At 39.8% G+C, this 25942-nt stretch overlaps 1 protein-coding gene across 7 annotated transcripts in view; it reads left to right on the top strand.

The window, feature by feature from the left end:
- LOC309628709 (uncharacterized protein) overlaps positions 1-25942 on the top strand; it is a 309465-nt gene that overhangs the window by 196181 nt on the left and 87342 nt on the right. For 2 of the 7 annotated variants that reach the window (XR_014244640.1, XR_014244644.1), the window contains one exon: positions 8187-8329. The exons of 3 other annotated variants lie outside the window; for them this stretch is intronic. Coding sequence is in view for 1 of the 4 variants with exons in the window: in XM_082392004.1 (XP_082248130.1) it covers positions 22700-22741 (42 nt within the window). In the remaining 3 variants the exon portion in view is untranslated. Of the gene's footprint in view, positions 1-8186; positions 8330-14017; positions 19567-22699; positions 23052-25942 lie in introns of those variants that run through there. 2 more of the 7 variants (XR_014244645.1, XM_082392004.1) reach the window with 2 other exon arrangements.

Below are 25942 nucleotides of genomic sequence, written 5' to 3'. Positions count from 1 at the left end.
TAAGGTTAACCACACTCTCAGGACTCTCTCACTTTGCTGTTTATTCACATCTACTTTATTCTCCCCCACCCCTGTCCCCACAGATGTGCTTTTCACTGTCCCCTGGCATGAAATAAGGATTTGCGTTTCCACAAATCAAGCCTTTCCAGAGGGAGATTGACACTCTCATTTCCAGGTCCAAAATTCCCATGGAAGGAATCAGTATTCACCCATCTTGTGTGAGGTCCTCACTCCTAGGCTTATCCAGGAGGTTGAGGTCTTAAGAGAAGACAGAATTAACCAGATTTAGAACAAGGGCTCACCTCTCCATCATGATTTGTGGCCATGACATAGACTCACATGGTTTTGATGGGGGACTTCTGCAGGAAATATTCCACAGAGAGGACAGACAATTAAAAACTGTCCCAGGTAACTAACTGGTTCATCCCTTCTGCTCTCTCCCAAGCCTCCACCATCTCCCCATTTCTTAGTCTCAACCTTTCTTTGTATATTGCCGAAAAATAAAAACAATCAAAAGAGAATTTGAGGGACTTCCCTGGCGGTCCAGTGGTTAAGACTTCGCCTTCCAATGCAGGGGGTGCGTGTTCGATCCCTAGTTGGGGAGCTAAGATCCTACATGCCTCATGGCCAAAAAACCAAAACATAAAAAAAAGAAACAGAAGCAATATTGTAACAAATTCAATAAAGACTTAAAAAAAATGGTCCACATCAAAAAAAAAAAACTTAAAAAAAAGAGAATTTGACATGTTCCCTTAATAAATCTAATACTTACATCTTTTCTTTGCCTTAATCTCCAGTAACCATGGTTGATCTGTCCTCCCTCATTTTATCTAAAGCCAATTCCTCTATTTCATCATTAGTTTCCATTTTCTCTCTACTTCCCTATGACTTCTCTCCTCCTGCATCATCATTTCTACTCACACTGTGTCATTTCTATTAGCTTTCAAAGGAACCATAAGCTCTTCCATTTTAACAACCCTCCCTTAACCCATATGTTCCTGCAGCTATGACTCCGTATCTCTGCTCCTCTTGGGAAAAACCCCTTAGAAGAGTTATTTATATTCTGTATTTCTAGTTATTCTCCTTTTGTTCTCCCTGGAACCTCCTCTTGTCAGGCCCTCTTCCCCCTTACTTCTCAAAAACTGTTCTTGTCGTGGTCACTAATGACTTTAAAATTGTCAAGCTCAAAGGTAAATCTCAGCCTTCATTTTCTTTTAACCACCAGTAACATTTGTTGCAGTTCATCATTTCTTCCTTCTTAAAACACTTTTTTTTTTTTTTTTACCATGTAAGCAGGGGATAAATTCTATTTATTGAAATATAAGAACTCAGCACATTCTACATAAAGCACTACCAAAATCCACTAAATGTTCTTTGGTTGAAAAACAGATGATAAACTTTGAGATGCGTTCTGATTCTTCTGATATATGAACTGAAGGTTTTGCTTTCCACAGTTTTTACAACTGAGGCTAAATGTTTAATAAAGCTGGGCGTGCAATAAGCCAATGTCCCCGCAGAGAGGAGTTAACCATGCTTTTCTCGGCTATTGGTGAATATTCATTTATTTCTGCGACATAAGCCCTATTACTCATGATCTGTAACTTCTTCTGCCATAAAGAAAGATTATACTCCTAAAGGATTGGTGGTCCTTTATCCTAATCCACAAAGAATAAAACAATTCTTTTCTAAAATACAAAATGTTCCCCTGTCTTAACTCTAATGCAGGAGAATGGTGTCCTGAACCCGTACTGTGATAAGTTATATCACTGTTACTGTTTCACCAACACAACATATCCTGATTTAAATTTACACCGTTATGTCTTTTAGTGATTACATCTTCCAGTGATTATATATAAATGCTGTTATTCTTTCTAGGCATCTCAAACATACCACATAAAATTAAACATTTTTATCTTTCATCTTCCTCTCACCTTCAAACCAGAGGGGATAGACAATTAAATACTTTCCCAGACAACTAGTTCTCCTCTCTTCTCTACACTTCCTCTTCATTCTTTACTCTCAGATCATCATCTTGCTTCTTATTTCACTAAAAAAAAATCTGCTCTTGCTGACTTTTCCAAATCAAGGAAAGGCAGCTCTTTTCTCTCAGGTACTATTCAAAAATACTTGATGTCAGTGTGACTCATGTTTCTCTTTAAGAACTCGTGTTCAATCTGTCAGCAGATTCAGTTGACGCCACAGAATTCAAGTTTTTTGTTTTTGTTTTGTTTTCTTTTACCACCATTACCACCCTACTCCAAGAAATGTACAATCACTTCTTGATTGGTCCACCTCAAGTAGATAATTGATCTCCCAGGGCTCGCCTTTGTTCCTCTTCATTCTCTTATCCTCAGAGCAGCCCAAATGTTTATTGTCTGCTTTTCTTTCTAGGGTGTCACTGCCATGAGAACAGGAACTTTTTATGTTTTGTTCACTGCTATTTCCCCAGCACCAAGTACAGTGCCTGGCACATAGTAGGCACTCAAAACAATGTCAGTTGAAAGAATCCACTAATCTGTGAGCTTGCCAAACCAGGACCTTCGCATATCAACTTTTGTATTTCTTGTGCATCATGTGCTATGAGGCAAAGAGCAAGGGTTCAAAATATATTTGTTCAATGAATCTCTGAGTTACTGGGGAGTCATACAAGTAAAGCACAAATTCCTCTCTCTAGCTCTTTTCACAGGTTGTCCTTTTGTTCCCGTCATTGAAAGTGCACTGTAAAAAGTCAAAGGGATAAATCTCTCCAGAATTAATAAAGGATCATTTGTTAGGATGAAGATCTGTGGATCAGAGTGGATTAAAAAAAAGGCTGGAGGCAGGGATTCCATTGAATAAGGAGCACAGAAGCAAAGCTACCTGGGTGATTGTTTGCAGGGAGATGAAGACACGAACTCTCTATATGAGAGATTATAACGTCTCTTGCTGCAGCAAAATGGGGGTCTATGAGACTTGAGAAGCTGAAGAACTAATACCATGGGACTTTAGCATAGTAAGAAATGGCTGGTTTTCCTTTTTTTATCTATTTACTCTTATCTTCCCATTTACTCCATTCCTTCTTTCCTTCTTTCTTTCTTTCCTTCTTTTCCTTCCTTCCTCCCTCCCCCCTCCCTCCTTCCTTCCCTCCTTCCTTCCTTCCTTCCTTCCTTCCTTCCTTCCTTCCTTCCTTCCTCCCTTCCTTCCTCTACTTGCTTTGAGCATTTGCTATGTGCCAGGCATAGGAGGAGGTGAACACACAGACAAGACCCATGTACCAATAGAGTTTATGGTACTGGATTGGGGGCACAGGGAGAGAGAGTCAAGCTAAGAAGCACAAAGAGAAGAAGATGATAAAAGCTTTGATGTAGTTACAAAAAGATGTAGGTACACCCAAGATGCGATTCCCATAAATGTGGATAAATGAGATTGTGTGGAAAAAGGACATTTCCCAGCAGATTTTGAGGTTTGATCTGAGTTTTAAAGAATGAATAGGAATCTTTTGGCTGATAAAAAGAATAAAGGCATTCAAGAGCAGTGACAGCAATGTGGATATGCTGAGGACATAGCAGGGTATGTTTTGGAAACTATAGGTGTCCCATGTGTCTAGGGAAGACATGGCATGTGAGGGTGGTTAAGGAGATGAAGCAAAAGGAAGGCAGAAGCCGGATTATGAAGTTCGTAGAAACTAAAATGAAGAGTCTGAACTTAGGACTTCCCTGGTGGCGCAGTGGTTGAGAATCTGCCTGCCAATGCAGAGGACACGGGTTCGAGCCCTGGTCCAGGAAGATCCCACATGCCGCGGAGCAACTAAGCCCATGTCCCACAACTACTGAGCCTGCGCGTCTGGAGCCTGTGCTCCGCAACAAGAGAGGCCGCGATAGTGAGAGGCCCGCGCACCGCGATGAAGAGTGGCCCCCGCTCGCTGCAACTAGAGAAAGCCCTCACACAGAAACAAAGACCCAACACAGCCAAAAAATTTAAAAAATAAAATAAAAAAAAGAGTCTGAACTTATTCTGGGTGCACTGGAATGTAATTTTAGAATTAAAACCAGGAAAATAAAATAATCAGAATTTTGTTATGATAAGGTAACATTAGCAAAGATGGAGTTTCTTTACTTATTGAGGACTTTTTATGTGCCAGGCAATGTTTAAGAGCTACTTGCGTAGTATCTCATTCAATTCTCCTAACAAACCTCCAAAAAAGTATAATTAGGCTCGTTATAGAGGCAAGGAAATGGAAATTTAGAGAAGTTTCCCATAGGGATCTGGTTAGTGTGTGATCAGAATTCTCAAACCTCTAACTGAAAATCCTGAAATTCATTTTTCCCTTTTATTTTTTAATTTTTCAAATATTTATTTTTTTATTTTTTATTTTCTTCCAGTTTTATTGAGATATAATTGACATACAACACTGTATAAGTTTGAGGTGTACAGCATAATGACTTGACTTACATACATCATGAAATAATTATCACAATAACTTTAGTGACCACCCATCATCTCATATAGATACAACATTAAAGAAGTAGAAAATTCTTTTTCATTGTGGTGAGAGTTCTTAGGATTTACTGTCTTAACAGCTTTTATATATTATAACATACAGCAGTGTTAATTTTATTTATCATGTTGTACATTACATCCCTAGTACTTATTTATCTTAGAGCTGGAAGTTTGTACTTTTTGACCACCTTCATCCAATTCCCCCTACCCCTACGCCCCCACCTCTGGTAACCACAAATCTGATCTCTTTTTCTACAAGTTTGTTTGTTCTTGAAGCATAATTGAACTGCAACACTATATTAGTTCCCGGTATACAACATAGTGATGCAATATTCCCATACATTTCAAAATGATCACCCTGATAAGTCTAGTTACCATCTGTCACCATACAAAGATATTACATAATTATTGACTATATTCCCCACACTGTACATTTCATACCTGTGACCCATTTATTTTGTAACTGAAAGTTTGTACCTTTTAATCTCTCTCACCTATTTCTCTCTTAATCCCAGTCCCTGGCAACCCCTCTGGCAACCATCTGTTTGTTCTCTGCATCCATGACTCTGTTTCTGTTTCTGTTTATTCTTTTATTTTGTTTTTTAGATTCCACATATAAGTGAAATCATACAATATTTATCTTTCTCTGTCTGACTTATTTCACTTAGCATAATACCTTCTAGGTCCATCCATGTTGTCGCAAATGGAAAGATTTCCTTCTTTTCTATGGTTGGGTAATATTCCATTATTTATATATATACATACCACATCTTCTTTATCCGTTCATCTATTGATGGGCACTTACATTGCTTCTGTATCTTGGTATTGTAAATGATGCATCAAGGAACTTAGGGGTGCATATATCTTTTCTAATTAGAGTTTTCATTTTGGGGAGGATAAATACCTAGGAGTGGAATTGCTGGATCATATGGTAGTTTTTTAAAAGTTTTTTGAGGTATTTCCATACTGTTTTCCATATTAGCTGCACCAGTTTACATTCCCACCAACAGTGCACAGTGGTTCTCTTTTCTCCACATCCTTGTCAACATTTGCTGTTTCTTATCTTCTTGATATTAGCCATTCTAACAGATATGAGGTGATATTTCATTGTGTTTTTTTTAAACATCTTTATTGGAGTATAATTGCTTTACATTGTTGTGTTAGTTGCTGCTGTATAACAAAGTGAATCAGCTATATGTATACATATATCCCCATATCCCCATATCCCCTCCCTCTTGCATCATCCCACCCCTCTAGGTGGTCACAAAGCAGGATGGTTTTGATTTGCATTTCCATGATGATTAGTGATGTTGAGCATTTTTTCATGTGCCTATTGGTCATCTGTATGTCTTCTTTAGAAAAATGTATATTTGCTACTCTGCTCATTTTTTAATTGGGTTGTTTGTTTTTGTGATGTTGAGTTGTATGAGTTCTTTGTATATTTTAGATATTAACACCTTATCAGATATATCTTTTGCAACTATCTTCTCCCATTTAGTAGGTGGCTCTTTCATTCTGTTGATAGTTTCCTTCACTGTGTAAAATCTTCTTAGTTTGATTAGTCCCATTTGTTTATTTTTGCTTTTATTTCCCTTACCTGAGGAGACATATCCAAAAAAAATTGCTAAGACAGATATCAAAGAGTATAATATTTTCTTCCAGAAGCTTTATTGTTTCAGGTCTTACATTTAAGACTTCAATCCATTTTGAGTTTATTTTCATATTTGGTGTGAGAAAGTAGTCCAGTTTGATTCTTTTGCGTGTAGTCTTCCAGTATTCCCAACACCGTTTATTGAATAGGCTGACTTTTCTCCATTGTATATTCTTGACTCCTTTGTTGTAGATTAATTACCCATATAAGTGCGGGTTCATTTCTGGGTTCTCTATTCTGTTCCATTGATCTATGTGTCTGTTTTTGTGCCAGTACAAAACTGTTTTGATTACTGTAGCTTTGTAGTATACTTTGAAGTTTAAAAACTTGAAATTTTTAATCACCATTCTCATAGTTGTAACTAGAATAGAGGTTGAAGGGAGATAGTGGCACAGTTGATGTGGGCAGATGGATTAGTATGCTATTTAACTAAACCTGGAGTGAACTGATGAGAGTGTGGACTTAAACAATGGCAGTGGAGATTGAGGGAAAAGATGATTTTGAGACAAATGAAGGAGATAGAATTTATAGGACGGCGACTAACTGGATGTGGAAGAGCAAGTAAAGGGAGAGTGTTTAGAATGTCGATGAGGTTTATGGCTGTGGTCACTGGGTGGAAGGTAGGGCCATTCTTAGAAGTATAGGAAGGTCAGGCTTGAGAGGGTTCAGATGCCCATATGATGCAAAACATGGGCAGTCAGTTATACAGGATTGAAGTCCAGCAGAAGGTTACGAGCTAGAAGACAACCATCGGCACATAAACATGGATCAGCTGATCAATGGCTGGTTCGTAGACCGATTAGAGCAGGGGGCTTAGAATAGAGCTGTGGAAACCTAAACATTTCATAGATTACAAAGGAGAAGGAAATGTGCTAAAGGTGTTTGAAAGGAATCAGAAGGAGAAATGGGGTTAAAGCTGGAATAGAGAGATATCCCAGATACTGAGGAGGAGGGATGCTGAGACGGCAGTGATGGAAAGTATCACAACAAGGACAAGTAAGAGAAGAACAGAAATATGTCCATTTTATTTGATGATGTCAGGGTCATTGTTCAACTAATCAAAAATAAAATCAACTTGTTATTGAGGAAGCTGGACCCATGTAGCAGATAGAGGAGTAGATGGAAGTGAGGGATTGGAGCAGCCAAGGTATAGGCTGAGGGAAGTGTGGGATGGTGGTTAGAGCCGGATGGGAAGGATTTGGGGGAGGGGACTGACTCCAAGGAAATGTTGGAATGATTTTTCTTGAACAGCAATTATTTTCCCTAAGAAATAGATTTTTGACTTCTTTCAAATGTGTGTATGAAGGGAGATGCTATTTATATATCTCCTTCTAGCTTTATTCAGACTTGCAACCTGCACGAATACTATTAACTCTTTAAGTATCAAATTTTTTTCTCTCTCTTTCTTCCCTCTTTACCTCTTTCTCTCTACCTACAGAAGCACAGGAGCTTAGAAAATAGAAGTTCTGATTTTAATTCACCACCAGTACATTTTTTTTTTATTTTCAGTGAGTTCATATGAACAATCCCCACCGCCATGCTGCCAGGGGAAGATTTTGAGCTGGAATAGGATGCTTATTTGACACAGTGCTGTATCCTGAGTTCTCAACAATGTCAACCTGACTTTCTATTTCCCTAAGTCTTGATCCTTCCCTTAGAAGCAGGCCGAACCCTTGATTCCAGTTTTAGTTCCCTTTGATTGAAAGATTAAACAGTGTCATATTTCAGGTGTTTTAATACAAGAATCAGAAAACAGCTTCTCCCTTTCTTGACCAGAGTAGGGGCACAGGCATTTATAGTCCTATAAAGGGACCATGGTGAACGTTCTGTTCATCTTTATGTTCAAAATACGTTGGAGTCCATTGATTTCAGAAGCATTTCATTGCAGTGGGGGTGGGTGGGGGAGGGAGTGAAGAGAGTGGGAGTCGAATGGATGTGGAAATTTCCTCAGATGGAGTTGTTTTTTATACCTCAGAGACTGAGGATGCTGGAGGATAAAGAATTCCAGGTTGGCTCTGCCCTTTGGTACTTATACGGAGGCTTTAACTTTTCACAGGGGTCAGTGAGGCAGTCTGCACTTTCTTCACATCTGAGTTCCTGTGACTTCACTCTTCGCAGTATCAAATAGCCTGGAACGAATGGAATTTTCTTGTTCCTCCAGGGGATTGCCCACCCTCCCTGGAATCTCTGGTTGTTCTGGTAAGGAGGACTCAGACCAGCTGGGCACCACTGAATGTCTGAGGACTGAACAAATCTCCACTGCTGGTTGTTATGGATACTCAGTGGTGGTTAAAAAGCTGCCGTTGACTGGGCTGAAACCTGCAGATCAGTCCATCAGTGAGTAGTGTTTGGGAGCCTTGGCTCAGCTTGACAAATATGTGGCAAGCTGTGGTGAGTGAAGTTGTTTGTTACATGTGAGAGTTGAAGTTTGCCAGCCCTCCTGTTTCCCCAAGAAGCCCGGGGCACTGAAGCCACTGGTTACTTGCACGCTTGACCACACTCACTAATTATTAAGAATAACAACTGAAATTTGTATCATGCCTTCTATTTATAAATTACTTCCCCACATGTTACCTTATTTGAAGCTCACAACAACTTTGAGCAGAAGGTAATTACTACCGCTAATTTAAAGATGGGAAAACAAGGCTCAGAATGTGTAAGAGATGTAACTAGAATCACAGAGCCAGTAAGAGGCCAGAGGGGAACTTGGTTTCCCGTCTTCCATGGCTTTGCTCTGCCTGTAGTTGCTTCTGCCCTGTTGCTAGGAATCTTTCAAAGTTTTGGCAGCCAGTGAAGTCAGTAAGTTCCTGGAGATAGAGCAAGGAGATCCAAGGAAAAGAGAACTGGAGAGTGGGTTGGAGGTTGCTGGAGAGTGGGTTTCTTAGCACTGGTCAGCCCTGAGGTCAAATGCACTAACAAGCGCACTAAATAGCTTTGCCATCCCAGGGCATCTTGTTCCTCGAGGAATTAAAACCCTATCATCACTTCCAACCAGAACCTGGATGAAGTGCATTTTTAGGTCTCCCAGTGCACCATATGAAGGATCTAGCGAATTCTATTTTTATTTAAGGCATAGAAGCCTAAATATTCATTTATTTCAGATTTTACACGAAAGTCTATAAAGGAAGAAAAAAACTAAGAATAATTGAAACAATAATCAATACATTTCCAGTAAAGTTTTTTTTCTATAATTCAAGCATATACTTTTTCATAGGTCAGTCTTCTAAAGGAAACAGGATATTTTAAAAAAATGAAGTAATCTTTTAATATATGTCATTAAAAATAGTGTATTGGTTAAGCAAATAATGGTACATCCACATGAGTCACTACAGAGTTTTTAAACTTGACGGTGCTGAAAATATCTAATGAAACAGAAACATAACAATATATTGTTATGTTTAAATAGCAGCACACACAGCAGTATGAAGAAGGGCATGTGTGTGTGTGTATTGTAGGGAGAGAGGGAGAGGAGAGAGAGTGACAGGACTGGAAGGATAGATACAGAACCTTAGCAGTTGCTACCTCTGATTCAGGGATGTGCTAATTGGGTCATCTGGGAAGCAGACACTGTGGCAAAGTTAGGAGTGCAAAAGGATTATTAGGAATTTGACAAATGATGCTAGGAAAACTGGATATCCACATGCAAAAGAACGAAGTTAGACCCCCTACCTTATACTACCACATACTACAAAAGTTAGCTCAAAATGATCAAAGACCTAAATATAAGATTTAAAACTATAAAACTCTTGGAAGAAAAGAGAGGAAAAGTTTGATAACATTGGATTTTACAAAGATTTCTTGGATATGACACCAAAAGCACAGGTAACAAAAGTGAAAATAGGTAAATTGGACTCTATCAAAATTAAAAACATCTGTGCATCCAAGGACAATCAACAGAGCAAAAAGATAACCTATGAAATGGGAGAAAATATTCACAGACTATATATTTGAAAAGAGGTTAATATCTAGAGTATGTGAACAACTACAACTCAACCACACACACACACAAAACATATAATCCAACTTAAAAATGGACAAAGGACTTGAATAAACAGTTCTCCAAAGAAGATATACAAATGGTCAACAAGCATGTGAAAAGATACTCAACATTACTAATCACTAGGTAAGTGCAAATCAAAATCACAAGATACTACCTCATACCCATTAAGAAGGCTGCTATCAAAAAATAAAAATTAAAAATAACAAGTGTTGATGAGGATCTGGAGAAAATACAGCGCTTGGGCATTGTTGGTGGGAATGCAGAATGGTGCAGCCACTATGGAAAACAATATGGTGCTTCCTCAGAAAACTAAAAATATTTTTATCATATGATCTAGCAATTCCATTTCTGGGTATATATCCAAAAGAATTGAAAGCAGTGTCTCAAAGAGATATTTGCATACCCATGTCCATAGCAGTGTTATTTATAATAACCAAAAGGTGGAAGCAACCCAAGTGTCCATGAACAAATGAATGGATGAACAAAATGTAATTTATACATACAATGTAATGTTATTCAGCCTTAACAAAGGAATGAAATTCTGACACATCCTTGAACCTTGAGGACATCGTACTCAGTATTTGTCAAAAAGACAAATACTGCATGATTCTACTTACATGAGGTCATCTAGAGCAGTCAAGTTCATAGAAACAGAAAGTAGAATGGTGGTTGCCAGGGATTGGGGGAGGGGAGGATGGGGAGTTGTTAAATGGGTACAGAGTTTCAACCTCAACAATGTGAATATACGTAATACTGTTGAACTGTATACTTAAAAAGGGTTAATAAGGTAAATTTTATGTTATGTGTATTATTTCACCACAATTGAAATAAAAAAATGGATTATTGGGGAGTAACACCCGTGAAAGAAAAGGGGAGGAAGGAATATTAAGTAGGAGAACCACCAGATTGTGTTGTAGACAGTCTCTATCAGGCCAGTAGGAGCTCAGGAGCAAAGATAGCCCATTAGAAGGGGCCGCGTTGGGCAGAAATGGCTAGTCCTTTGCATCACTTCCTTGACTTTGGTTACCATGAATTTGGCTACCATGGCCTTGCTCAGTCATTGTTTGGGAGTTGCCCTGAGATGAGCAGGACCTCAGCTTGGAAGCTGAGGCAGGTGCTGAAGGAGTTAACCTTTGGAGGTTGTCAGCCAGTCACATTTACTGAAGCTGGACAACAATTCCTTCTTTGAACATCATCTGAGTGACACGTCTCTATGACTGCCCCATGGGACTAAGAGTGAGTTTTATTTTCCTTTAGTTTGCATTTATATGTACTCCACATTTCTAACAATAAATGTGACTTTTTAGTCAGAAAAGAAATATAAGTTATCATAATATATGACAACTAATTTTAACGGTTGAGCAATTAGTTCCATATTAAATATCCACTTCAGATTGTTACATTCAGATCCCTACCACGTAAACACATTCCATCATAATAAATCAAGGGATTATGAATCCACCTGTGAATCTGAAATAAAATGATTGTTCTGTCATATCAGTTCATATTGTAAATTTGATATTGGCATATGAAATGGGCATCAACCTTAGATATTGCGTACTTTTTAAATAAGTAATTAATTAATTTATTATTTATTTTTGCCTGTGTTGGGTCTTCGTTGCTGCGTGCAGGCTTTCTCTAGTTGCGGCGAGGGGGGGCTACTCTTGGTTGCGGTGCGTGGGCTTCCCATTGCGGTGGCTTCTCTTTGTTGCGGAGCACGGGCTCTGGATGCACAGGCTTCAGTAGTTGTGGCTAGCGGGCTCTAGAGCGCAGGCTCAGTAGTTGTGGTACACGGGCCTAGCTGCTCTGCATGCGGCATGTGGGATCTTCCCAGACCAGGGCTCGAACCTGTGTCTCCTGCATTGGCAGGCGAATTCTTAACCACTGCGCCACCAGGGAAGTCCCTAGATATTGCCTACTTTAATTGTATCCTGTATTTCTACCAGAGTGTAAAAGATGTTCAAACGGACCATTGGAAAGATATTAATCACAATACACAAACCTTGGAAAGCATGATTTTATTTCTGTTGAAACAGTAGGGTCCTCCTGGCAGGCTTAAAGCAGAGGTGGAGACTTTTAAAGCAGGGCAGGGTACCTGCAGGAGGACATTCAGGTATCATCATCCAATAATGCTTGTACAACATTTTCAGATCCTCACATGAAAGGAAACTCCTAAGGATAAGATGCAAGTGAAATCATCAGAATGACAGCTCTTTTAACTTTAAATAATTTATGGGTTATATACCTGCATCCTGGGTAGGCTGGTGTCAAGAGGGCTTTATTCAAAAGAATAAAATTTTTCTAATTTCAATGAGGGGAAGATGAACTAAGGGAGCAAGAAAATTATAGAAAGAATTATAGATCCAAAGACTGAGAGAAATGCAGGGCTTTGGGCTTTTCTACATGTCTGGAATAATGGCACTGAGGTGCTGAGAATTCATCCACGCAAAATTACTTGAGTAAAAAATTACTTTCTCCTACAAACTCACAAAATGCAGGCTCAATATACTGCCAGGAGATAGAAAACACTGAGTAATCACATGTAATCAAACTAAAGCTATTTCTGCTGTACACTTCTGAGACCGGGCTTTATGTCTAATTAAGCAACTGAAATGATTTATAGACTTTAACATTCACTTTAAAAGTGGGATTTGAAGGGCAAGTCTGTCTTTCTAGGCTTTACCTGTTCAAATAGGAATCTTAAGTCACCAGTGGTGAAACTCAGTAAAATCTCTAGTTAACAATTCGCCTGGGTTTGGATAAAGCTAAACCGATCACATTACTAAAACTTGGCAAGATTTTCAAGTTTTCTTAACCTCCTGGCATCTTAGGAGGGCTTTTCTGCTTGTTCTGTTTTTGTTTTTTGTTTTGCATGCATTTAAGAAACTTCTATTGCATACTGGCCCCATGCAGTTAAGTACTGTTCTACATGTTCATGATATAAGCAGTGAATAAAACCAAACAAAAATCCCTGTCTTCAGGGAGTTTCAATTCTAGTGGGAGGAGGGGGAGATAAGCAATAAATAAAATAAGTAAGTTGGCATATTAGAGGATGATAAATGCCATGGAAAAGAGCAAAGTAGGGAAGAGGTACAGGGAAAGAGGGTGAGGAAAAGTGCAATCTTAAATCAGAAGGACAGAGAGGGCGTCGCTGAGATGGTGACATTTGAGTGAAGACTTGAAAGAGGCTTGGGGGCGAGTGATGTACATATTTGGAAAAGAGCGCCCAGGCAGAGGAAACAGCAAGTGCAAAGGCCGTGCATCAGTCAGAGCAGGAGACGGATGATACAATCAAATTGGATATTTTGAGGAGAGTTGAAAAAAGTGATTATTTTTTAAAATGTGGACCCTTTAGATTGCTTCCATGTCTTGGCTACTGTAAATAGTGCTGCTATGAACATTGGAGTGCACGTATCTTTTCAAATTAGAGCTTTCGTCTTTTTTGGATATATGCCCAGGAGTGGGACTGCTGGATCATATGGTAACTCTATTTTTAGTTTTTAAAGGACCCTCCATACTATCTTGTAATAAACGATAACAGGAAAGAATCAGAAAAAAGATATATATAAAACACTCAACTTTACACAATATTGTATAAATCAACTATATTTCAATTAAAAAATACTGTGGGCCGGCTGTAAGGAAATGATAAGGGACAGCGTGGTTTCCCGAAGCTAGAGATGTGGGCACTATAATCGGCACTAGTCCTGAGGGGGTGACTGGGCAGTGGTTTGGGAACCTCGGAATAAGAGGCTGTGTGGAGAGTCTGCCTGATGGGAGCTGTGACCTTAGGTTGAGGGATGCAGTGCCTGCACCAGCACTGCAGGAAGAAAGCACCGCAAAGGAGAGAAAAGGAGACTCTAACCTCGCATTCGTCCTTCCTTCAGATCTTCTGCTGTGCTCTGCCCTGGCTGAATCCACCTGGAAGCAGAGGGCCAGGGGGACCGTTGCGGTCATTCATGGAGTTCATCCTTCCAGGGTACAGAGCAGGGCTGAGAAGGGTGGGGAGAGGGTCTGGAGGGGCCTACTGAAGACACTCAGCACAAGCTCTGAGGTGAGATCATGGCTGACATGAAGAGGAATAGCAAGGACATCCCTGTGATTACAGAGGAGTGATTGAGTAGGAGTTCCAGGAAATGAGTCAGAGAAACAGCAGACTAGAATTGGATAGCATTGTTGGGGCTTGTAAAGTCCTTAGCTCTTACTGTGAATGAAACAGGGAACTGATGGGGAGTTCTGTGTGAAAAGGTGATGAGGGCTGACATATCTTAAAAGTATCTCTCTGGATGCTGGGTTAACAATAGACTGTGGTGAGACAAGGCTGGAATCTTGAGACCAGCGAGGATGCTGGTGCCTAATTCAGGCAAGAGAGACGGTAGTTTACAGGTGGATGCAATGGAGAGTGTAAGAAATGGTGGGTTTCCAAATAAATTTAAAAGTAGAGCCAACAGGATTTGCTGACAGACTGAATGGCATATGTGTGTGTGCGCAAAAGAGAGGAGTCAAGGGACCAAGGATGACTCCTAGTCGGAAGGACAGAGTTGCTGTTGATTGATTTGGGGAAGACTGGAAAGAGCATCGTTTTGGGAGGAAAGCTCAGCAATCAGTTTTGGACATGTTGAGTTTAAGGTGTCTGTTGGGACATGGTGAATAGACAGATGGCTTTATGAGTCTTGGAGTAAGGTCTTACCAGGAAATAGTTTTGTAAATGTTAATGTTAGATGGTCTTTAAATTCATTAAATGAGATGCGATCACCAAAAGAGTGAGTGTGGAGAGACATGAGAGGGGGACCAAAGACTGGGGCCTGGAGCACCCCAACACTAAGGAGAAATCAACAAAGAAGACAGAGAAGGAGCTGCCAGCACAGCAGGGAGAAAAAAATAACACGAAGAGGAGATGGTTTCCTGAAAACAAAGTGAAGAACATGTTTCCAGGGGGAGGGAGTAATCAACAGTGTCAGCTGCTGCTGATAAATCAAGTATAATGAGGATTGAGACGAACCATTGGCTCAAGGAGCTTGGAGGTCATTAGTGTCCTTAGCATGTCCAGATTTCCTAGGGTAGTGGGGAGAAAAGCTGATTAGAGTGGTTTTAATGAGAATGGGAATGGAAAGATGTGCACTGGAAATAATTAGCATAGATTTCTCTTGAGTGTTTTGTATCAAAAAAGATACCACTCAAAGTGTTTTGGGACTTCCCTGGAGGCACAGGGGTTAAGAATCTGCCCGCCAACACAGGGGACACGGGTTCGAGCCCTGGTCCGGGAAGATCCTACATGCCGTGGAGCAATTAAGCCCATGTGCCACAACTACCAAGCCTGCGTGCTACAACTACGGAAGCCCACGCACCTAGAACCCATGCTCTGCAACAAAGAGAAGCCACCGCAATGAGAAGCCCATGCACCGCAACGAAGAGTAGCCCCCGCTCACTGCAGCTAGAGAAAGCCTGCGCACAGCAATGAAGACCCAACGCAGCCAAAAATAAATAAAATAAGATAAAATAATTTATAAAAAAAAAAAGAAGTGTTTTGCTGTAAAGATAAGTAGAAAAATAGGGCAGTAACTGGAAGTGGGTGGAGTTGAGAAATTTTTTTTAACGAGGTAGAACAGCATGTTTTAGGGAGATGGGCACGCTCTAGCGGAGAAGAAAAATCAAAGATTCAGGAGAGAGAGAAGAGAAGAAATTGCTGGTGAATTGTGTTTGAGGAGGCAAAGGTGGGGGAAGCTACTGATCATGTTGAGAGGTTGTCCTTAGATATGAGTGTGGACCGTTCATTCATAGCAGTGGTTTTCAAAATTGCCCATTAGAATCACTTGGGGGAGCTTTTAAAACTCCTGTTGTCCACCTCTTATCCCCTAAAATTTAAAAACAGTCTCTGGGGGAGGACTTTTAGACACATTTAAAAAAAATGTTTCCCAGATGGCTCTCAAGCTTTTAGCATGTGTCAGAATCACTCCTAGGACTTGGTAGAATGCAGACTGCTGGGCTCCACCCCCAGAGTTTCTGATTCAGTAGATCTGAGTCCATCTGAGAATTTGCATTTCTAATATCCCAGGTGATATTGATGCTGCTGGGCTGGGGACCACTCTTTAAGGATCACTGATTATAGTAATAGGAGAAAATTATAGTGTATGGGGGCCAATGATGGTAGGTGGGTCAACTTGAGGAAGTTCTCTTCTGATGATTTACAGATTCTCAGTGAAGTGAAAAGAGAGCTGATCATTTGGGAGTGTGATGAAAGGGTGGGACGGTGTCAAAGATTCAGGAGAGAGGAGAAGGTATCTCACAATCATTGAATAAATGTGAGTATGGGTGGTCTAAGGAAGTGTAGCATAATTTTGGGGCAGCAACAGAACCCACTTGAAGTTGGAAGTCATGAATTTAAAATGAGACCAACCAACATGTTTTTTCCATTTTACCCTCGCCATGTTTAGTTGCAGAGATGCAATTGTAGAGAAGGTAGAGAGATGAACTTGACCAGGGTTCAAGTTTTGCTAAAAATGTATTACAGAGTGAGAGAGGAGCAAGGGATCGAGATTGTTCACCAGGGAGATTTTACAATGATTGAAGTGGAATTTAAGTTTTGGGTCAGGAGGAAAAGGAAGACACTAAGAGAATGAGTGGAAAGGGGGCAGGGTTAAAGGAATGACTGTTTATTGGAGCAGGATTGTTGTATGTTAGAGAATATAATTTTTGAAATTGATATTAAGGAGGGGTTGCATTTATTTACTATGACTAGGCCTGGGTTATGACCAGGGGAGTCTGTGGCTGGGAAACTGTTCAGATCAAGATTATGGAAGAGAGGAGTTTAATGAGCCGAGAGTCCGGGGTGTTGCGAACGTCATTCATATGAGTAATAAAATCACTTAGGATTAAAGATAGAGGTAGTTTTGGAGAGGGAATGACAGTGAGCTGGGCGCTAAGGTTTTTGAGATACAGGAGGAATTCGAAGCTGAGCTTTTAGGAAGGATAGACCGTGTAGAAGTGAGAATCAAGAAAGACATTCCCCAAGCTCTCCACTCAGAATCTGAGGCAGTGGGAGAAAGTAACCACCTCTTGAGAGGGTTTGGGGGGCAGCATGCCCTCGGGGAGATCCAGGTGTCTGTTAGACTAGGAAGGGCAATAAAACCCCTGCGGAGAGTTGAAGTGATTGGATGTTTTGAGGGCGTCTGGCTTGAGTTCCAGAGGGCACAGTGGAAGAGTCTCAGGGGAGAGTCAGGGATTGAAACAGACCCAGGGATATGGCGAGATCTGGGAGATTAGATTAGAGGAGATGAAAGGTCACCTAGGAGAGTTGGAGTTTCTTGGGTTGACCCGTATAATTAGTGGGATGGGCCATAATTAGGTGAATCCTCATGGCCTCAAGGTTGATTCTTTGAATGTTGAGAGGTAGTAAGGAGTGGGGGCCTGGGACACCCCCTTCAGGGCTTCTGAATGATCTGTGGAGGCCAGGGAGGGGTGGTCTCACTTTGAGGACATGAGGCTTTCTCGTCTCCTGAGGATGGAGTCTTGGGTGCGTAGAGAGGAGATGTTTAACCCAGAGGGCACAGCCAAAATCATTTTAATTAAAGGAAGTGATCTTGTAAATGTTGCCAGATTCAGAAAAAAACTCAAATGATTATATGCAGAATTAATATAACTTTTTGAAAAAGGACTCACTCCTTATTTCCAGTATACAAGACACAAAGGATAAAATAAAAATGTAGAGAAATTCCCTGCATCTACCTCTCTCTCAGTTGGTTGATTTGGTTTCATTTTTCTAGCTTTTCCAGATTTTATTTCGATGTATCTTATCCAAATTGCCCACATAGTTGCTTTGACTTTGTACTACGCTTTATGAAAATGACCATTAAGATTTCCTGGCAGAACCTTATCTGCAGGCAACCTCAGATATTTTGTTCTGGTATTTTTTTTAAACCTTACTTTCTCTGGATTTGGTGGTGTCAAATTCAATCTAAATAGTATTTACCGAGTTTTGGTGTGCATGGTAATGGTTATGTCCTCTGGGAGATGCAGAAGAGCCCTCAGATGCTGGGTAGCTTAAATGAACCTAAATATTGCTTTGCATTTCTCAGCATTTTTTTTCCTGCTGAACATTTCCAGATAATATCAAAAGTGCATCCTGAACTTGAATTTGTTTTATTATGGCCATTATGAAAATTAAAATTTCTAATTTAAGAAAAGGCCTGTGCATGTAGAAACCCCCGCCAACATTACATTGATTGTAGGGCAGAAATTATTTTATAGTTATAACTAGAAAATCTAGACTATATGAACGGGTTTCTCCTCTAGCTACTGCCGCCTATCTCTGTTCTTTATAGCCAAACTCTTGGGAAATGTTTCTACTACTTGTTAGCTACATTACCATTACCTTCTGTACTCTCTCGCACCTACTCTGTGCAGGTGTTGTTGCTAGCGTTCACCAAGATCACTAATGCCCTCTGCGTTGACAAGGTCTTAGCCTCCATCTTTAACTCCAAGGGATGAGTGTTTAGTCCTCACCTTGTTCTCTCACCAGTTTTGACTCAGTTGATCATTTTTTCCATCTTGATATATTTTCTTCTGTTGCCTTCCTGAATCCCACATTCTCCAGGTTTCCTGCTTCTCCCCTGGCTGTTCCTTATCAGAACCCTTTGCTGCTCCTCTTCCTCTTTCAGTTCCATAGGATGTTGAGGATGTAGTCTTTGGCCCGTGTCTTTTCTAATTAACACTCGTTTCTTAGTTGCGCTCATGCAATCCTGAGGTTTTAAAAATTATCAATAGGATGGTGGTTTCCAAATCTTTATTTCTAGCCAGGAGTTCTCCCTGAACTCCAGAGTCAAGTGTTCAGTTATTCGACATCTCCATTTAGATGTCTAGTGAGTGTCTCAAACTTACCAATGCCCTCGAGCTGAAGCCTGATGTCTTCCTCTCTCCAGTTTTCCCCATTTCAATGAAAGACACCACCACTTACTTGGTTACTCAACCTCAACCATCACGCTTCTTTTCCTTATTCCCCAAATATGCTAGTAAATCTTTTGGCTCTACCTCTGAAATATGTCAAAAATCCAGCCATTCTTCATCATTATCACCCTTGTCAAAGCTTTCACCTGGACCGCCACCAAAAGCCTTCAACTCATCTCTCACTCTTGTTCTCCTAGAGCCTAATTTGCGTACAGAAAACAAAGTGATCTTTTGAAATGCCAATCAGATTATGCCGTTCTTATCTCGGAACCCTCCAAAACACTTTGCATCCCAGTGACTATAAAATACAAAGACAAGGGTCTACATTTCCAAGCCATTTTCTATCACGCTCCCCCTTTTCCATGCACCCTGGCCACACCGGTCTCCTTGCTGTTCCTTGAACATACTAAATATGTTTCTACCCACATTTTTGCCCTTGCTGTTTGCTTTGGCTACACGGCTTTCCCCCAAGATATACACAGGCTTGCTTTTATTTTATTCAGGTCTCTGTGCAAACGTCATCTATTCAGAGAGGACTTTCTGGACCACCTTATTTGAATAACCACCCCCCTCCCCCCATGCTTGCCATCTTTCTACTACACTTATTGTTCTTCTTTGAACTCTGTACTACCTGAAGTTATATTGTATATTTATTTGTTTATTTTTGTTCCTTCCAATGGAATGTAAGCTTCCCAGAGCCAGGGATCTTATTTTATTTCTCTGCTGTGCCTGAGGCATTTAGAACACTTTGAACCTAAGAAAAATTAAATTACTGCTGGTGAGGTGAGCCAAAGTTGCAACTCCCTCCAGGGAGAGTTTTGATAATGGTAAACATTTGACGGATGGCCTGGAGTTATCTTGCTCTAACAGTTGTTAAGGTCTAAGTAACTATTTCTGATAAGGAAACAGAAAGAACATTTTGTATTTTTATGTTTTAAACCTTGTGGTAGTGAGCCAGGCCCATAATAAGTGCTCAACAAATTTTTGTTGAATAAATGAATTAAGAAATGAAAGAATGAACACAAATATATGTGTATGTACATGAGTTACACAGAGATCATATTTAAAATTACTGGATCTTCAGATAATTTTTTATTTTGCAACAACTATGCCTGTAATGTTAAAAATATTATTTAATGAGGCAAAATAATTTCACTTTGCTTTAAGTATTAAAATGATTGTGACATTCTTTCTCTACGACTTAGCTAGGTTTAAAGCCAAAGAACTTTCTATCATTGAAAGGAAAATATGAGTGTGTTTTAATTAACCAAAGATATGAACTGTTACAAATATACTTAAATTGTAGGTGGAGAACCATTTAAGACAAAATTATCTGTGTTTTTCAAGCTTTTACATATCAACTCGTCATGACAGAAATTTCTGGAAAAACTACATATCCACAATAAAGACATATACAGATGATTTATTCAATTTTGGAGTATTGTATTTTTCCACTCTTGCATTTTTATCATACAAAGAAATTAGAGTTTTACTTTCTTGGACATGAAATTCTGTCCTCCCCTTTCTGTGGTGATTGTGTTAGACTCTTCTTTCTCTCTTTTGCATTTCACACAGAGCATAACAAGAACTGAGTGTAGACAGAGCAGGGGCTTGGAAAGGGTATGAGTCAAGTTGTCAGAAAATGTGGTTTCCAGTTCTTGTTTTACCTCTCAGTAGCCATGTGACCTTGGGCAAAGCACTAACCTCTCTATGTCTCCAAAAAGAGGGTAGTTTTGTTGGCTTTTACGATGGTTTTTCACTCTACAACGGGGTCCCCAACCCCTGGACTGTGGATCAGTACCGGTCCGTCACTTGTTAGGAACCGGGCCGCGCAGCAGGAGGTGAGCGGCGGGTGAGCGAGAGAAGCTTCATCTGCTGCGCCCCATCACTTGCATTACTGCCTGAATCAGCTCCCCCACCCCGACCCCGGTCCGTGGAAAATTGTCTTCCACGAAACCGGTCCCTGGTGCCCAAAATGTTGGGGACCGCTGCTCTACAAGTTTCTGGATTTTTAAAGTTCACACCGATTTATTCCAGGGCTAGATTTCTTTCCACTGAGGTGTACTCCTCTTCCACACTGCACTCCACTGATGAGACCAAAGTAAAGGGTTTTAAAATCCTTTGGAATCCTAAATGTTGGCTACTGTTTTCATTACCTCGAGTCTAACTGTATTCATACCCTTGTATTTAAAAGAGTGAGTTCTTCATCAGCAAGTCACTTGGGTTATGTAAGGTATAAGCAGCATTCAGTAAGAGTTGGTTACTTTCCTGCATGTGGATGAATGGGACAAATGATGTCTTTTTTTAAAAATATATATATTCCTTATGAAACATTTGGCAATTGTATCTTTTTTTAAAATAAATTTACTTATTTATTCATTCATTTTTGGCTGTGTTGGGTCTTCATTTCTATGCGCGGGCTTTCTCTAGTTGTGGCAAGTGAGGGCTACTCTCTAGTTGCGGTGCGTGGGCTTCTCACTGCGGTGGCTTCTCTTGCTGTGGACACGGGCTCTAGGGCTTGCGGGCTTCAGTAGTTGTGGCATGCGGGCTCAGTAGTTGTGGCTTGCGGCCTCTAGAGCACAGGCTCAGTAGTTATGACACACAGGCTTAGTTGCTCTGCGGCATGTGGGATCTTCCCGGACCAGGGCTTGAACCTGTGTCCCTTGCATTGGCAGGCAGATTCTTAACCACTGTGCCACCAGGGAAGTCCCACAGATGGTGTCTTTTTGCTGAGTTTAATATGCTGGGTTTAATATAGTTGGGAAAAAGGCAGGACAAAATGAGGGTTTGTCCTTACAACACACTATTGTACTGAGAGAAGAGCGTGAGTTCTCTTCTATAATATGCATTTCAGATGTCAAAAATTTCCCTGAGGAAACTCAGGATGTGAAAACACAGGATACTCGTCCCAGATAACTGAGGTGCCTATCAAAGGAATGATTTCAGTGAGCCCAGACTCTTGCATCTTCCCATACATAGAAAAGCGCTAAATTCCTTAACTTGACATATCTGGTTTTCTTTAATTAACAATAATCTTTTGATGTTCGGACTACCTGACCTTTGTTGCAAAACTCCTGTATATCCTGCCTCCCCACCTCGCCTCCTCGTAGCAGTTCTCTCAGGGTTACTTGAGATGCTGCCTCCTGGGCTTGAAGTCCTAAAAATTTCTGCCTAATAAAACATAACTCTCAACAACAACCACAAAAAATTTCATAGATGTCAAGCTTTTCTAAAATTGACTTTATTGATGTATGATTTGTATACAATATAATGCACACATTTTAAGTGTACAGTTCTATGACTTATGACAAATGTATAAGCCATGTGCTGTGGGTTAAATTGTGCCCTCCCCCCAAAAAAAGATACGTTGGAATCTTAACCCTCAGTACCTCAGAATATGACCTTATTTGGAGACAGTGTCTTACAGAGGTAATCAAGTTAAATTGAAGTAATTAAGTAGGCCCTAATCCAATATAATTGGTAACCTTATAAAAAGGGGAATTTTGGACACAGAGGCATGCACGCAGGGAGAATGCCATGTGAAGTTTGCACTTATGCTTCCACAAGCCAAGCAACTACCAGAACGTAGGAGAGAGGCCTGAATCAGATCCCTTTTTTGCCTTCAGAAGCAACAGGGACCAGATGACATCTTAATCTTAGACTTCTAGCCTCCAGAATGGTGAGTCAATCAATTTTTCTTCTTTAAGTCACTCAGTTTGTGATTCTTCATGATGGCAGCCCTAGGAAACTGATATACCTTGTAGCCATCACTCCAAATAAGATAGAGAATATTATCATCACCCGTGAAAGTTCCCTGGTGTCTTCCTGCAGTCGGTCTCCACCCTTCCTCCCAACTCCAGACAAAACACTGATCTGATTTCTATCACTATAGATTTATTAGACTTTTCTTAAACTTCATATAAATAGGATCATGCAGCATGTTCTCCTTTGTGTCTAGTTTCTTTCACTCAACATACTATTTTTGAGATTTACCCACTTTTTTGACTGTGTCATTCATTTTTATTGTCAAGCTGTGCTCTCTACTCTCCTTTCCCCAAGTTGTTGCGACTCAACTGATCATAAATCCATGAGTCTATTTCTGGACTTTCGATTCTGCTCCTCAACTCTTTCGGAACAGTATTTTATATGCTCTGCTACTCCAAGAGTAGTATGAGAATAAATAATTAGTATGTTATCCAAATAAATTATGACTGAAACCCAACTCCAATCCTAAAAGACCCGAAGTGGTTTGACCCAGTAAGTCAGTCAAACACAAAAAATTAATATTACCAACGTATCTCTTTGCAGATATAGCAAAAGATGCCATCGAAAGGCCTATTCAATGGTACCATTTTGCCTACCTATCATTTTGTTTGAGATCCAAATACTCAAAAATATTGACACACATCTCAGTTCTGGGGTGCTCCTTCCTTTTGTTTCATCTTTCTCCATTCCTGTGCTCTATCAAAATTTTTCTGCACAATAAGCCCTGCCGTGCCTGGGTGCTGAAAGTGATCCATTGAGCATGTATATCATGAAGCTTACCCTTATTTTTTATCCCCTTCCAGTCAGATGATAATGACTTTTATCTCCAAAAATGTCTATAAAAATTCCTTAACGTTTAGGTGGCACTAGACCTTGGTATTATATTTTGAGTTTACATTCTCTAACAAACTATGCCCATTATAACCATGTCATTCTTTAACCTTTTCCCCGTACACGTGTACATCTGTGGCTTTTTCATTCGGAATGTCCTTTTCCTTGCTATTTACAGGACCTTAGATGGATTTCTGTTTCTTCTACAAAGCATTCCTTAATAGTCACAGTAGACAGTGACCATTCACTCGGTCTACTGCACCAAACACAGAAGAATACACGATGGACACTCTGTAAATATTTGTTGAAAGAATAAAAAGAAATCTGCAACCACATCAGTATGTTAAAATTTAGATTTGTAATGTTTTTCTCCCCAGGTCTAAGTTCTATGGGAAAAACAGTGATTTCTTGAAAAGAAGAACCTTTTAAATGAAAGGCTAATCTTCAGGGTTCAAAAGATTGATTGTTCTAAAATGATTTTTTATGAGCCTTCATTTTAAAAAAAAATCACACCGTGGTGATAATTTATAAATAGTCCACTCTGATGGAAGAGAAGAATACATGGTGGAAAAGTGTTAAGACAGATCTACTAGATGTTTGATCTGGGGTCAGGCTCTGGAGACTTGATGTCAGACTGTAAGCAATAGGGAACCATCAGAGGTCTTTAAACAGAGAAGCTTGATGACAGTTAGAGGATGGACTGGAGATTAAAGGGCAGAAAGAAGGAACCAGTTAAAAGAGTATTATAAGATCTCTGATCACAAGGATATGGAATAGAGAAATGGCAATAAAAGAGGGAAGAGCTAGAATAGAAATATATTTAAAAAATAGGTTTAGTGACCCGTTGGATGTGGAGGATACAGGAGAGGAGGGATTCCAGGATATCTTAGTCCCTTCAGACTGCTATAACAAAATACTATCGACTGAGTGGCTTATAAATAAGAGAAATTAATTTCTCATGGTTCTGGAGGCTGGAAGTCCAAGATCAAGGTGCTATCATATTCAGTGTCCGTTAAGTGCCTGATTCCTTAACAGGCACCTTCTCACTGTGTCCTCACATGGCAGAAGGGGCAAGGGATCTTTCCATGGCTTCTTTTATAAGAGAACATACTCCCATTCATGAGGGTTATAACCTCATGACCTAATCACCTCCTACATGCCCCACCTCCAAATACCATCACATTGGGGATTAGGTTCCAACATGTGAATGTTGGCAGAGACATAAATATTCAGTTCATAGCACAGGGCAACTTCGAATTCTAAATTAAATTATTGCTAATATTTCCAACTCTCCAATTTCTCTCTATTTCACTTTCCCCTGTCCCCTTTCCTTTTCTTAGAGGGTAAAGGAAGTTAAAAAGCCAGACCAGTGGCTTCAGAAATTGTCTCCATCAGATGGAGACTCTGACAAATAATAGACGCTGTCACTGTATTATGTAGACATTTTAAAACAAAGTTTATTTTAACAATGTTTCCGTGTATAATCAAGTGACTTTAAATTCTATACACGAGGACAAGAAGACTTACTTGGCTGAAAATCAGGAAAGTGACACCATTTTGGAGGGAGAACAAAGTAAGATGTATGAGGAAAGGACAGGAAGGAAAACATAGAGGAAGGGCTGTTGGTGATGTCTTAGTGCTATTGAGCTGATGCTAATCCTCTGTCGATGATGAGTAAGCAGACGTTATCTAACAATCCTTCTTAATAAATAGCATTTCTTTTCTTTTTTTGAATATTTGAATTTTATTTTATTTGTCTTTTATACAGCAGGTTCTTAGTAGTTATCTATTTTATACATATTAGTGTATATATGTCAATCCCAATCTCCCAATTCATCCCACAATAAATAGCATTTCTGATAAACCTGATGTTCCAAATTCCTTTTGGCTTCTCTGTACTTTATCTTATTTGAAGACAATTAGAAAGTTCTTCAGTCAGAAAGTAGAATATACCCTGTCTGTTCAGGCAGAGAAATAAAAAAAGAAATAAGGAAGAAAGGAAACGAAATAGAAATTTAAAAATGCCTCTCCTATTATCTCTATATGGTCATAATTGTAGTGTACATTTATAGTACCTTACCCTCTTCACATTCCACTTTGAAAGCAGCACCATCACCCTCATTTTACAGATAAAGCAGTTGAGTTCCTGAGCATTTAGGTAATGTCTAAGATTTTATAATTTATGAGTAGCATATTCTTATCTTGACCTTTGGTTTCTTAACTATTGATTCAGGGTTTCTTATTCCAATGTAGATTTTTTTTTTGGCCGGGGG

The sequence above is a fragment of the Balaenoptera borealis genome, assembly GCF_965194805.1.
Source record: "Balaenoptera borealis genome assembly, chromosome: 5".
NCBI lineage: Eukaryota > Metazoa > Chordata > Mammalia > Artiodactyla > Balaenopteridae > Balaenoptera > Balaenoptera borealis.
This window is presented reverse-complemented; position numbering and strand designations above follow the sequence as displayed.